This window comes from Chrysemys picta, chromosome 6, assembly GCF_011386835.1.
Source record: "Chrysemys picta bellii isolate R12L10 chromosome 6, ASM1138683v2, whole genome shotgun sequence".
NCBI lineage: Eukaryota > Metazoa > Chordata > Testudines > Emydidae > Chrysemys > Chrysemys picta.
In genome coordinates, this window is record NC_088796.1 from 126,511,657 (window position 1) to 126,527,236 (window position 15,580).

A 15,580-nucleotide genomic window follows, 5' to 3' on the forward strand; every position below is an offset into this window, starting at 1 on the left:
CCGCGGCACGGGTCCCCCCGTCCCACCCCTGCGGCGCGGCTCGGGTCCCCCCCCCCCGCGGTGCGGCTCGGGTCCCCCCGTCCCGTCCCGTCCCCCCCCGCGGCGCGGCTCGGGTCATCCCCCCCCCACCGCGGCGCGGCTCGGGTCCTGGGGGCGGGGCTTGCAGCAAGCCCCGCCCCCAGGAATCGGGCCCCGCTCTTGCTAAAGCCGGCCCTGGTTGCACCCCCACTCCTCCTCAGGTGGCAACGAGATCCAGGATCTCAGCATGACTGCAAGCAACTGCTTGATGCCTGGTGTAGGACTTTTGGAGTAATATCACAGCAATGGAGATCTAGCTAAATCCAGGAGCAAATGGGCAAATTCTGGCCTCGTGTCAGTTTTTAAATGAGCGGGGGAATATCTGGTCGACTTGATGCCAGAGCAGCAGATTCGGACAGGTCATTAACATGTGGCAGCTGGAGGACTGCTAAAGCAGTGCATGGCAGCATTGCGTGCACATGAACAATACACAAAACTAATTCAGTTCGCAGTGAGCAAAATCCCCTTTGAAAGAAGATTCCAGGGTGGTGGGCTGACACTGCTGGCTATGTCCTCTAGCCTCTTCTTTCCCAATCCCGTTCCCCGCAGGCCGGGTAGTGTCCAGGGAACTGGGTGCTGCTTGGTTCCTTTAAGGCTGGAGCGCAGCTGGGCTGTCACTTGACCAGACTCAGCTTTGCCCAGATTTCTGCCCTGGCCCCTTGCTGCTGCGGGCCCAGCACAACCCTCTCCCTCGCTTGCCCCTGTTCACTAACACATGCTGGGCACGTGCCAGGACCTACTGCCAGGCCCCGGAAGGCACGTGCGTGTAGCTGGCTGGCCCTAGCCCCAGGCTGTGCCGGCCTTAGCCTTGACACTCACACGCATGGCCAGTGCCTTTGGCCACGCAGCGCTCACTGCCCCCGGCCCCGGCGGGAGGCAAATGTCAGCCGCTGCTGCGGGGCTGCAAGGACCAGGAGGCAACATCAGTGACTCCTCCCAGCCCCTACAAGACGGCTGGGCAAGGTTGGGGGGAAGGGGCAACGCGGATTGATCCCTGCACCGCTCCATAGAGCAGGGGACGGTGGAAGGGGCTGCTGGGAGCTGTAGTTTTCTGAGGGGCTCTTCCGGGCTCGGGCCGGTTGAGCGCTGAGGTTCGGTTTGTTTTGCAGACGGAGGCTGCCGGTTGGTTAGTCGCGAGCCAATCGCAGGGCTGGCTGAGCCGAGCCGAGCCGGGGCCGCCCCGCCCCCTTCACCTGAGCCGGACGGGCCGGGAGCGCGGCTGTGCCGGGGCCGCCCCAGCGCCGAGGATGCGGCTGCGCTCGGGGGTCTTCGCCGCCGGCTGCCTCCTGCTGCAGGCGCTCGGGGTGGGGCTGTTCCTCCGGGGCTTCTTCCCGCTGCCCGCGCGATCCCTGCCCCGGAGAGAGGCCCGCGGGGCCCCGCCCGCTGAGCCGCCCCCGCCCGGCCCAGGTAACCCCGTCCCCCGCCGTCCTCTCCTTCCCCCGCCCGGCCCAGGTAACTAGCCCCGGCCCCCGCCCGGCCCGGATAACCAGTCTCGTCCCCCGCCCGGCCCAGGTAACCCCAGCCCCGTCCCCCGCCCGGCCCGGGTAACCTGTCCCTTACCCCGCCGTCCTCTCCTTCCCCCGCCCGGCCCGGGTAACCAGCCCCATCCCCCGCCGTCCTCTCCTTCCCCCGCCCGGCCCAGGTAACCAGCCCCGGCACCCGCCCGGCCCGGGTAACCAGCCCCGGCCCCGGCCCCCGCCCGGATAACCAGCCCCTTCCCCCGCCCGGCCCAGGTAACTAGCCCCGGCCCCCGCCCGGCCCGGATAACCAGCCCCGGCAACCTGCCCCTTCCCCGCCCGGCCCGGATAACCAGTCCCGTCCCCCGCCCGGCCTCTCCTTTCCCCGCCCCTTTCCTCGCCCAGGTAACCAGCCCCTTTCCTCGCCCAGGTAACCAGCCCCTTTCCTGGCCCGGGTAACCAGCCCCTTCCCTGGCCCGGGTAACCTGCCCCGTCCCCCGCCCGGCCCGGGTAACCTGCCCCCGCCGTCCTCTCCTGGCCCAGGTAATCCTCCCAGCCCACGTAATCAGCCCCCATCGTCCTCTTCTTCCCCCGCCTGGCCCAGGTAACCACCTGGCCCAGGTAACCCACTCCCGCCGTCCTCTCCTTCCCTAGCCTGGGTAATCCACCAGGCCCAGGTAACCACCCCCCACCGTTCTCTCCTTCCCCTGTCTGGGTCAGGTAATTGGCCCGCCTATCTCCCACCTGGCCCGGTTATCCAGCACGCCCCTTCCCCCGGCTGGCCTAAGTAACCAAGATCTCCCGCCCCTCCCCTATCGCCCACTTGGCCGGGGCAACCCTCGGTCCCTCCTTCTGCTGCCTGGCTCAGGTAATCGCCCCACTTAGGTATAATCATCTCTCCTGCTACCGTCCTCCCTGTTCACTCCTTCCACTGCCCTGTCTAGGTAAGCAGCCTGTCTCCCCTCCTTTCCCTGGTCTGGTCCGGTCCAAGTGACCAATTCCCCTCAACGCTTCTTTTTCCTCCTGGCCTTGCCTAGGTAGTCAGCTCCTCTTCCACTTCCCCTACCCCAGCTTGGCCCAGGTAACCAGCCCCTCTCCTGCTTCCAATCCCCTGCTTGGCCCAGGTAACCAGCCCCTCTCCTGCTTCCAATCCCCTGCTTGGCCCAGGTAACCAGCCCCTCTCCTGCTTCCAATCCCCTGCTTGGCCCAGGTAACCAGCCCCTCTCCTGCTTCCAATCCCCTGCTCGGCCCAGGTAACCTGCGTAGGTAATCGTGCCCCCATCCCCTGCCTTCCAGGGCCCTTGCTCACTGTTCCTTCTTAACCAACCTTGTCAGATCTAATTATTGAAAATCCTTGGGTACATCTTTAGCATGTGCACATGGAGAGTCTGCCCTCGCTCCTTGCACTATTTTTGTACATGGATCACACTCATCCATGTTCATTTGAGACATTAATTCCTTTCCATCACAGGTCACCTATGTTTGCCATAGTCCCCATACCTTTTATTATAACAGCTTCATTCATATTGTTCTAATTAACAGCTTGACAGCAATTCCATTATTAATCCCTTTTACAGGTGGTTAGTGTGGATTGCCACGGGCACGCAGGGGCGAAAGAAAATGCAGGCCTGTTATTTACCAGGCTGCACGTGGCAATAGACTATATTGGTAAGGGATGCAAGGAGAGTATGGGTCACGATGCAAACTGCAGACACACACAAACAACTAAAATTAATCAATTTAAAGTTTTATTGGGGATAATTACAAGGGGTAAGGGAGCAGCGTTTGATTAGCTAATAGAGTTAATGAAACAAAACACACAATGACTAAAATATCTACTAACAATATTTATAAACAAAGATGCAGCATTTAGTAATAACTGATACTTACGAATACAAACCAACGTATAACGACCGGCAAACGTAGACACTCTGTTTGAAACACGTGAGCTGAGAGAGAGGCTTCGAGGTGACCAGGCTCGGTTACGGGTGTACACAGGATACACAGGATTCGTTTTTCTTTCTCCTCTCCCTGCCTGCACATGGCAGGCAGGCCCATAAAGTACCAACTATGACATCATAGAAGTGTCCTAGGGGACGGGGCCCTAAACCTGTTTGTGTTTGTTTCTGATTGGCACAAGCAAAGTTTACACCAAGTAGGGGTGTAAGTCTCCTCACCAAGTCTGGCTTCGCCCCCAAAAGGTGAGGAAATGCATATTGTTTAGAATGCGTGCAACACTGAATGACAAAAGAAGAGGCCAGGGCAATACGGGTATGGGCAAGTTTTACAGGATGCAGACAGGAACTCATCTCAACAGTTAGAATTTGGCTTTAAAAGTTTGCTTTGGGCTGGAAGCAGGAAAACAAGATCCAGGAGCCCAAGTGTTTGGGTTTTTTTTGGTTTATGTGGTTTTATGATTCATGAGAGAGAATAAACCCAGCAGGAGCTGAGGCATTGGCAGAGGAAAGAAAATAAAGTTTAATTTGACTGGTCCTTTGTCTTCCTATCAGCTGGACAAGGAGCAGCAGTGGTAGCCTGGGCCAGAGCTGAGCATGGAGCAAACTGGGCTCTAATGTCTGCTCTGGGCCAGCTATCAGTGAGACCTCCCCACACACACCTTAGCCCATCAACCCTCCTATTCCCCAGGGGATAGGACTAGCTCACCTCCTCCCTGTGCCTCTCTGGAATGGGACTGGACCACTAGCTCCCCACAAGGAGGTGGAAGTGGGGCTGTTGCCATAGCTTTTTGCTTCTGTGAAACTTGACTGCTCTTGTTACATTGCCCCTGTCTGTGAAGTGTAAGACCATATGATTAGTACTTGTTTCAGTTGAATCCCTATCTGTTTTGTTCTTTACATAACCATATATAAAAGCACAGGCACAATAGGATTCCAGATAACCATATTTTCTAAATATACACAACATACAAGGAAGTTGTATATAAAAACTGCAAGCTGGCTTCTAAAACATGAAATGCAGTGGCAGCCACTAGAGGGCTCGCAAGGCGTTTTATCCAATTTCTACTTACTACATCTAGCACTTCCCCTCAACGATGGGCACCACTGCTGGTCAGTGCATTATTGGGACCTAAGTCAGACTAAAGACCACGTGGACTGAATCTTTTGATTTCATGAAGCCAAGGTGGATATGGATAGACATAGATTCCAGCTGCAGGTGAACTAAAAACAGTACAGTCCTGTCTTGTTTACAGTGAAAACCAGAACATGCACAGTCAAATACTGGTACACCTCTACCTCGGTATAACGCTGTCCTCGGGAGCCAAAAAATCTTACCGTGTTATAGGTGAAACCGCGTTATATTGAACTTGCTTTGGTCCCCCGGAGTGCGCAGCCCCGCCCCCCTGGAGCACTGCTTTACCGCGTTATATCTGAATCCGTGTTAAATCGAGGTAGCGGTGTACTAGACTGGAATTTCGAATCTTGAAAACGTGGGCTGACTTTCTAACTTTAAATTGCAGTCACTGGCAATTACAACTATTGCAGAAGTCTTATGTGAAGTGCTGATCATTTTTGTTGTGGACCCTTAACTTGCATTGATGCTCTACACATTTTATGTTTACATTTATTTTAGGAGTGACTTCTAATTGGACCAAGATTCCATCACCCCTTTTCAAAAAAGCGGTCATTGTGTTGATAGATGCTTTGAGAGATGATTTTGTGTTTGGATCAAAGGGTAAACAGTTCATGCCCTACACTACACAACTTGTTGAAAAAGGAACATGCCACAGTTTCATTGCTGAAGCGAAGCCACCCACTGTCACCATGCCTCGAATTAAGGTAAGCAGTCCCATTTTGGTTATCTTAATGTGTTGTAATTTCTTAGTCATTGATCCTGGTTGCTCCCAAGTATCATTGTGTCCTACCCAGCCAGGGATGCAAGTTAGCATTACCCCCAATCAACCTCAGCAGGAGAGACCTTTTGCTGCTGCTTTGACACGCCACTTCATCTAGCTTGTCAGTCCAAATCTTTCTTTGCAGGTAACAATCAACAAACTCCAATTCACAAGTTCCCCAGAGACAACTCTCTGCAGTGTCCAGTCCCTCTCACTGGCCACTGTTAGAAGTTAAGTTCACTGCCTCCAAAGAGAGAGCGCGCACAGCAGCTTACTAGTTTAGTTGAAGACTCAAAATTCACTGTAATGTACGACAGAGATTTTTTTATAATAAAACCCGTATAAGCTTATTTACAAAGAACAGAGATTTAAGTGATAAATAAGAATAAAAGAAACAAGTGTGGTTACAAGTAAAACAAAATAAGTTTTCTGGTGACTAAAACTTAATTTCAGCAAGTTACTATCTTTGTTTAAACAGATTTCTGGCCTATATTACTTGGTCTGCTTCAGACTCCCAGGATTCGATATGGATAGAGACCTTTTTAATATTTTTAATGAAATAAATACTTCTGGGAATTGTGTGATTATGGAAGATGTTAATTTCTCAGATATAGATTGGAGGACAAGTGCTACTAATAATGGTAGGGCCCAGATATTCCTGGATGTGGTAGCTGACAGATTCTTCACCAAATAGTCACCAAGCCAAGAAGAGGTAATTTTGTTTTGGTAAGTAGCATGGACCTCACAGAAGAACTTGTAGAGGACAACCTTGATTGGAGTGATCATGAGTTAGTTTAGTTTCAGCTAAATGGAAGGATAAACAAAGTAGGTCAGTAACTGGGGTCCTTGATTTCAAAAGGGCAATTTAAAAAAATTAAGGGTATTACTTAGGGAAGTGGACTGAACTGAAGAACTCGAAGATCTGAATGTGGAGCAGGCTTGGAATTACTTTAAGTCATAGCTGCAGAAACTATCTGGAGCCTACATCCCAAGCTAGGGGAAAAAAATTGTAGGGAAGGGTTGCAGATCAAAGTGGATGAACAAGCATGTCAGACAAGTTACTAAGGCTAGGTCTACACTGGGGGGGAGGAATCGATTTAAGATATGCAAATTCAGCTATGTGAATAGCATAGCTGAATTCGACGTATCCTATTCGACTCACCCCGCTGTGAGGACGGTGGCAAATCGACCGCCGCGGCTCCCCCGTCGACAGCGCTTACTCATCCTGACGAGGTGGGAGTATGCGCGTCGATTCCGGGATCGATTATCCGGCTAGATGAGATGCGATAAATTGATCCCCGAGAGCTTGATTTCTACTCACCGATCCGGGCGGGTAGTGTAGACTAGCCTTAAGAGAGAGCAAAAATCTTACAAGGATTTAAAGGGATGGTTCAGCATGGAATGCTCCCTCCTGGAGGTCAGAAAGTCCTCTTGTATGATCTTGAAAACTGGAGTAATAGAAATGGGATGAAATTTAATAGTGCAAAGTCATGCATTTAGGGACCAACAAGAATTTTTGCTATAAGCTGGGGAGATATCAGTTGGAAACAACGGAGGAGAAAGACCTGGGTGTATTGGTCGATCACAGGATAACTCTGAGCTGCCAATGTGATGCGGCTGTGAAAAAGGCTAATGTAATCCTCGGATGCATCAGTAGAGATAAGGAAGCGTTATTACCAATATACAAGACGCTGGTGAGACCTCCTGTGGAATTATGGGTGCAGTTCTGGTCTCCCATGTTTAAGAAAGACGAATTCAAACTGGAATAGGTGCAGAGAGGGGCTACTAGGATGATCAGAGGAATGGAGAACCTCTGTGCAGGAGACTTAAGGAGCTTGGCTTGTTTAGTCTAACAAAATGAAGGTTGAGGGGGAGATACGGTTGGTGTCGATTAAATAAAGAGGGATAAATACCAGGGAAGGAGAGCAATTATTTAAGTTAAGGGCCAATGTTGGCACTGGTACAAATAGCTATAAACTGGCCATCAACAAGTTTAGGCTTTAAATTAGATGAAGCTTTCTAGCCAGCAGAGGAGTGAAATTCTGGAACAGTCTTCCAAGGGTGGTAGTGGCAAAAAAATCTAACTTGTTTCAAGACTGAGCTTGATAAGTTTATGGAGGGGATGGTATGATCAAGTGCCTACAATGACCTATGGCCCATCCATGATGACTATTAGAAAATATCTCCAACCCTTGGTGATGGGACACTGGATGGGGAGGGCTCTGACTTGCATCTGAAAATTCTTTCCCAGGTGTCTGGCCCAGATGCTTGGTGTCTAACTGATCGCCATATTTGGAGTCAGATTCTCCCCCAGGTCAGATTGGCAGAAACTCTGGGTTTTTTTGCCTTCCTCTGCAACATGGGACATGGGTCACTTGCTGATTTGAACTAGAATAAATGGTGGATTCTCTGTAACTTGAAGTTTTTTTAAATCAAGATTTTAGGACTTCAGTAACTCAGCCAGAGGTTAAGGGTTTATGACTGGAGTGGGTGGGTGAGGTTCTGGGGCCTGAGATGTGCAAGATGCCAGACTAGATGATCATGATGGTCCCTTCTCACTTTAAAGTCTGGGTCAGTTTCCTGCTATTCTTTTCTTCCAGGCCAAGAGGATTCAGCTTTCATAGGCTCACAGGGCACTGAACCCTGAGTCCCTTCAATGATGGATAACTAAAACATCTCTGTTCCCACTTATATTAGTTAATTGTCTCTGTTTAAAGAGCCATGAAGATTTCCTGGGGTGCAGATTGGGTCCCATGGTGTGATTGTTAAGCGGTCTTCTCCCCTGCTTGTTTAGCTTGATGGCTTTGTTTACCTTTATATATAAAGGTGAATGCATTGTCCTCTGCCTGTGATTACACTGATTAGATAAGTGCACATTCCTTGGTCTAGGGCAGGCTGGGCTTATGTGCTTCGTGCGAAACATATATTAGGAACCTATTTCCAGTGCACGTCTCAAACTCTTTCTGTACACTTTGTACCTACACCACATAGTGATTTTTGGAACCAGCATGTTACCAGGTTGCATATGATCCTTCACGTGACACCTTTTAAATACAGATTACGACAACCGTGTGTTGGGGCAATGTGTGTCAGGCCTGATGTGAGTTATAGTATGGTGTGCCATCTGCCAGTTGTTATCTAGGGGTGCCCAGGCTCACTGTCATACTCACTGTAATTAAACTCCCAAAGTCTCAAACAGCAATTGTGAGTACTTCATGACAAATGTAATCAATTGTTTAAATATATTGTCCGAACAGTAGCTGTTAAAAGATGCAGAAATCAAGATGCTGAAATCTTTAAGTCAGAGTTCAAGCATTTCTTTGTATTAGATAAAAATGTTTGTGAGTTGTGTAAGCTTTATGTACTTAACTATTCATTTTTTTGCTTTTAGTGCTTAGATTATGTAAATAATTTGGTAAGAAACTCTATAGTCACTTAGCAACCATAACTGTCTTTTGAAACCAAGATTATTATTATTTTTTTTAATAATATGACTTTAAAATGTCTCTCCAATACTTTGGTTGCATGATTGGAATGTATGCTGTATAGAAGCTTTGTTTCAAAGAACAAAAGTTAAAATTAAACAGAATAAATATTACACGAGGAGGGAACTAACTTCTCAAGTTTCTTTTCCAGCTGGGTTGTTGAAATTACTTGTCCTCAAAATTCCATGGCAATTGTGGAATTAGGGTCTTTATTCTTCTGCAGAATCAAATGTTTGTTTAAAAAATGAAAAAGCTTGCATCCCTTCTAGTTGCATAGCTAGGTAGGTAGTTCTCATGCTGTCTATGCAGCATAGACGCCACAGAATGCATTACAGGCCTCCATTATGTTCTGTCCTGAACCAAACCTGGTGAATTACAAGGTAGAATGCTAGGGACAGGTGTCTGATGCTGTCCAACCATCATATTTTAGGTCTTCTGGGGATGCCCGTGTGTGTCTTTTCCATCCTGCTTTCATTGGATTCAAGTCAAAGATGATTCTCACAGGGAAGATTGGTAGGCATTCAGAGAAAATGACCATACTACCTTAGAGAGCATTGAGCGACTGTTTGAGAGAGCGGGACCTAATTAGTTAGAAGATGGCTCTCTTCATCTGACTTGAATTTGAACCATTTTATGTTTTCAGTCCTCAGAGATGCTTCATTTGAGTGGCGTCCAAGTGTCTCTTCAATCTAACCAGTGAGGGGCCATGTTTCAGTCCCATAGGTCAGAATTCAGGCCATCGAAGCATTGTATATCCTCGTCCCCATCTTGTCTCTACTGATCAAGATGTTTGGTTTGCAAGACGTTCTTGATGAAGCGCCCCATTACTGACAACACTTTTGCAGTGTAAGCTTCAAGTTCTTTTGCTGCCCATGTTATCCAAAACAGAGCCTAGATAGGTGAAATTGCTGACAATCTGTACTGGGTGGTCATCCACTAAATGCTAGCGCCTACAGCCTGTTCAAAGTTGCCAACTAGAATAATTTTGGTTTTGCCCCAATTAATTTTCAGGCCGACTTTTGCAAGTGAACTTTCCAGGGGTTTAGGTACTGCAGTCAGCTTGTCCATTGATTCAAGGACTAGTGCTGTGTTGCTGGCAAAATCAGCGTCAGTGAGGTTCTTTGTATTTTAGGCTGTTACGAACTGCCCTTCCCCCAGAGCAATTCATTCAAGTTCGAGAGAGACCAGGTGGCTTTAACAATTTGTTGAAGACTACAGTGAGACCTAAATACATGATCATAGGCTACAATTATAGTGAGTAAGTAAAATCTCACTTCCTGCTGGGTGGCCTGGTGAGGCATACTGGCTGCAGTCAGATGAATCTGTTTCTCTGTCTAGAGTCTGTCACCACTTCACCACACCCCACAGAGAAGTTTTTAACACACTTTATATGCTATAGGCAACACATGCGCCCTATGACAGGCATGCCCTAATCATGGCTCCCCCTATTGCTGGAAAACCTGAAACACATACTAAAAAGATAACATTAAAAACAAGAAAGGGTAAAGGTCCTCACCGCAGGGAAAAAGGAGTGTCTCAGGGTGTGGCCTGTTTCGGGGCTATTCCAGTCTCCTAACAATGCGTATGCCTGAATGACAGTTACTTAATGTGTGGTCAAGCTCATGGTCTATGATGGCATTGAAGAGTTCTGGGGCAGCGAGACATCCTTGTTGAGCATCTGACCTAATTTGCAAGAAGGCGATTCTTTTCCTGTTTACAAGAACACAGCCTGAGGAGTTGTCATTTAAGAGCTGGAATGTTCTACAATACTTGTCAGAGAGGCCTGCGAGTTTCAAGGTCAGCCAGAGTGATTCCCTGTCAGAGTCAAACTCTGCCTTGATATCCACAAATACAATGTGAATGGGGTGCTTGAATTCTCTTGTTTTCTCAACAAGCTGTCGTGCTGTGAAATTTGTTCCGTCATGGAACAGCCAAGAGTAAAGCCAGCTTGTTGTGGTCTTCTCTTGCTCCTTAATATATCAGCAGCTTGGGCCAACAAGACCAAAGTAAAAACTTTCCCAGCGACGGCTAGAAGAGTTAATGCCACAATAGTTAAAACAATCTTTCCACAGCGATAAAATAATGCCTTTTTGCCCATTGGACAGGACTGACGCTGGCCCCCAGATAACATTGGATGGCATCTGGAGGCACAAAAGAACAGCTGGCCCTGGGCTTTTTAACAGTTCCGCAGGAATTCCACAGATTCCTGCTGCCCTATTTCCATTAACCTTCGTTATGGATTGTGATGCTGTCTGATTGAAATATGACCATGTGTATCATTGATAATTGCCACCGTTAGACAATTGAAACAAAACTTTTGTACAAAGTATATCACGTGAGGCAGGGGTGGGCAAACCTTTTGGTCCAAGGGCTAGATTTGGGAATAGAAATTGTATGGCGGGCCATGAGTACTCACAAAATTGGGGTTGGGGTGTGTGAGGGGGTGAGAGCTCTGGGGTGGGACTTGGGATGAGGGGTTTAGGGTGCAGGAGGGTGCTCTGGGCTGGGATTGAGGAGTTTGGAGGGCAGGAGGGGGATCAGGGCTGGGGCAGGGGGTTGGGGCGAGGGGAGAGGCTCAGGGGTGCAGGCTCCGAGCGGTGCTTACCTCAAGTGGCTCCCGGAAGCAGCGGGATGTCCCTTCTCGGGCTCCTAGGTGAGCTGCAGCCAGGCGGCTCTGCACTCTGCCTTGTCCGCAGGCACCGCCCCTGCAGTTCCCATTGGAGCGCTGGAGGGGGCCATTGGAGCTCGTAGGAGCCGGAGCGGGGCCATGCTGCGTCTTCCGGGAGCCGTCTGGTGCAGCCCCCGACCCTGTGCCCTGGCTGGAGCACCGGAGCGGGGGAATACCCAGATCCCGCTCCCCAGCGGGAGCTCGCGGGCTGGCTTAAAATGGCTCGTGGGCCGGATTCAGCCCACAGGCCATAGTTTGCCCAGTCCTGATGTAAGGTGTCAATGGAAAAGTTATGGTGTGCTAAAAATGATTATCCTGTTTAAATCCATGTATCATCACTGTATCTGAAGTTATGAATATTGGCTATATATATCTGCATCCCAGATGTATATTTGTGGGGGTAACACTCACCAGATAAAATCTACATTGAAGCCAGACAGCTTTATGTTGATGGCCCTTCAAGGGCAATTAACTCTCACAGTGGGCCATAGAAGAAGCTCATCCCGCCTGGGGAGCGTTCCTGTGGATGCCCCAACCAGAATATGGGTAATGGCTGCCCCTGAGAGTCAGCAAGCCATGTAAGGGAATGTGACTTGCTTGCATGACTCTGGACTCCATCTTGTGCCAATAATTTACCACAAACTGAAACTGTGAGTTTTGTTTGGGACAGTAAAATTCCATCTGTGACGGGTTAGACGCCCTTGCTGGAATGTCACCTGATGTACTGGGACGTCACTGAGCCTGCCTGCTCCACTAGCCTGTGCTCCCTCTCTCTGTTTTGCTGAATTAGGCTCTCCGGCCTCTGGCAGCACACACACACAGGTAGGGACGCACCAGCTGTAGAATCTCAGAGTCTGCAAACAGCTCTCTATGAGAAGATTCAGCTAGGAAATGGCCCAGCATTCAAGTGCAGCTCCCCTCTGGAAAGTACACCCAAAATTATATTGTCTTGCACTGTAGAGAAATTTATACAACATAAGCTCATAAATTTGCCCCCTCTCTCAATGTGGAGGAAGATATGCTCAACTTCTTACCCTCTTGCCCCCCCCCCCCCCGGTTATAAATTGCACAAACTGAGTTCAATAATAAACAAAAACAAGAACACACCCAATTGTAATTGTTACATAGTCAATATTCCTAACTTTAGATACAGAAATGATACATGCATACAAATTGGATAATCACATTCAGTAAATTATAACCTTTCCAATTATACCTTACAAGACCCATCTTGTATAAAATATGTTATGCCACATTTGTATCATAAGCATATTTCCATAAGAATATGGGGTGTAACGTCCCACCATCCACATGGCAAAGGCTATGAAAGACCCTGGAAATATCTCCATCTTGCCTGTTTCATGCTCTGGCCTGTGGATTTATAACTGAAAAGAGCATATTGAGTATGACCTGAGGACCTTCCCATCTTTTAGAAGTTACCAGAGATTTTAGAAGCCAGCACTCTGTAACATCATTGCTACAAACTCTGAATGAATGACCTTTCTCATAGGTAAGGTTGTGCAAATGTTTATATAAGGAAGCAATGTTGTTCCTGGCTGAAACTTCTCGAGAGCGATAGCCTTGGCTTCCATAAAAGCTTTGCAGTCTGTGTCTGTGGCTTTGTTGCTGTGATACATAGCCAGAAAGGGTTAAACAGCTTGCAGGCTAATTGACCCAGAGTCAACTATTAGAGATGTTAGAAAAGTGTGTGAATGGTAATTAAGGCCACTCCATGTTAGATAAGCTAGAACTTTGAAATGCAACCCTGTATTGTTAGAGAATTGGAGGTGATACTAATTGTATGTGTATATATGGCGGGTTGGGTCACAGAAACCCCTTTGGGGACTGCCACCTGACGTGTTGAGACTACCTCTGAGCCCGCTTTCCCTGTCAACTTGGGACTTCAGTGCCCTGCTACAAACCCTGACCCAGGTCTGAACAATGTTCCACAAACTGCAGGCTTAACTGAAAACAGCTTAAGAAGTGTTCCTGTCTTCAACACTCAGATGCCCAACTCCCAATGGGGTCCAAACCCCAAATAAATTCTTTTTACCCTGTATAAAGCTTATACAGGGTAAACTCATAAATTGTTCACCCTCTATAACACTGATAGAGAGATATGCACAGCTGTTTGCCCCCCCCCCCCCGTATTAATGCATACTCTGGGTTAATTAATAAGTAAAAAGTGATTTTATTAAATACAAAAAGTAGGATTTAAGTGGTTCCAAGTAATAACAGACAGAACAAAGTGAATTACCAAGCAAAATAAAATAAAACACGCAAGTCTAAACCTAACATGGTAAGAAAGTGATTACAGACAAAATCTCACCCTCAGAGATGTTCCAGTAAACTTCTTTTACAGATTAGCTTCCTTCTAGTCTGGGCCAGCAGTCACTCACACCCCTCTGGTTACTGTCCTTTGTTCCAATTTCTTTCAGGTATCCTTTAGGGGTGGAGAGGCTATCTCTTGAGCCAGCTGAAGACCAAATGGAGGGGTCTCCCAGGGGATTAAATAGATTTTCTCTTGTGGGTGGAGACTCCTTCCTCTCTCCTATGCAAAAGCCAGCTCCAAGATGGAGTTTTGGAGTCACATGGGCAAGTCACATGTCCATGCATGACTCAGTTTTTACAGGCAGCAGCCATTGCTCACATGCTATCTTGAATGTCTCCAGGAAGACTTCTTATGTGGATTGGAGTCTTCCAAGATCCATTGTTCGTTAAGTGTTTCTTGATTGGGCCCTTAACTTGCAAATTCCTTTCTAAAGAAGCTGACCAAATGCCTTACTAAGGCTACTTAAAATCAAGCAAGTACACAGCTAATATTCACAACTTCGAATACAAAAATGATACATGCATACGAATAGGATGAATATATCCAGTAGATCATAACCTTTGCAGAGATATGTTACATGGCATATCTAGGATAAACCATATTCCAGTTATGTCATATTTATGTCATAAGCATATTTCCATAAAGCATTATGGGGTGTGAAGTCACAGTGTACTTATCTTATATCTTGTTAAATGTTAGCCATATAAACAGACAGTTTCTGTCTCACTATAGCTATTGATTCAGAGATCAAAAGGGAATATTGTTTAAATGAACTGTAAATCTAGGATATCGCTGTGTTCGTCTCTTTGAAATGTATAGCGAATCACCTGAGACTGATGGAAAATGGGCAATTGCTTTATGTTAATCTGTGTAGATAATTTTTGGTGATGTTTAGGAAATGGGTCCTCTTCAGAGGCCCCATGAGTGCCTATTGTTCGCCTATGGACTCCAAGCTGTGCCTTGAGTCCCAATCCTTTTTATCTCAGATCTGCTTGATGCTTCATGCAGGGGAAACTTAAACCCAAGACTGAGATCTCCAGTCCTAATCTGGAATCACCCTGAATGTGAACATTGGACTATAACCTATGGACTATTTCTGAAATAACTCTTTGCAACTACAAAGCTCACCATCTCCACTATGGATCTAATCTCAAGAACTGTACTCATGTCTGTATGTATATTGATCTTTTAACCAACACTCTTTTCTTTTTTAATACATTTTAGTTTAGTTAATAAGAACTGGGTGTCAGCGTGTATTTGGGTAAGATCTGAAATATCCATTAATCTGGGAGGTAATGTGTCTGATCCTTTGGGATTGGTAGAACTTTTTTATATGATTTGAGTTGGGTGTCTGGGTGGAGGCCTAAGGCTGGGTTACTTTAAGGGGACTGTGTTGTTGGCTTCTGGGTAACCAGTGAGGTATTATAGAAGCTGTTTTGTGCTGGCTTGGCAAATCTAAGTATTGGAATATCCACCAGCTTTGGGGATTGTCTCCTCCATTCTTTGCAGTTCACCCTAATTGAGTGACCTCAGTTGTCTCCCATGGGACTCTGGTCAAAGTTGCGAACACAGTTTGGGTTACGATATGACCATATCTCTTCTCAAAGAAACAATATGATGTTGTTCAATGATGGTTAAGTTAACAGAAATCCAGGGCTGCTTGGCTCTTTTGTTTGGAACCAGTGATGATCATAGCAGCATTAGTTA

At 47.5% G+C, this 15,580-nt stretch overlaps 1 protein-coding gene across 2 annotated transcripts in view; it reads left to right on the forward strand.

Annotated features, from left to right (window-relative positions):
• Nucleotides 1-1,128: 1,128 nt before the first annotated feature.
• PIGG (phosphatidylinositol glycan anchor biosynthesis class G (EMM blood group)) overlaps nt 1,129-15,580 on the forward strand; it is a 115,627-nt gene continuing 101,175 nt past the window's right edge. The window contains exons 1-2 of one of the 2 annotated variants that reach the window (XM_065549804.1): nt 1,129-1,485; nt 5,127-5,332. In XM_065549804.1, coding sequence (XP_065405876.1) covers nt 1,326-1,485; nt 5,127-5,332 — 366 coding nt within the window. In that variant the 5' untranslated portion in view covers nt 1,129-1,325. The remainder of the gene's footprint in view (nt 1,486-5,126; nt 5,333-15,580) is intronic. The other variant, XM_008172663.4, reaches the window with a different exon arrangement.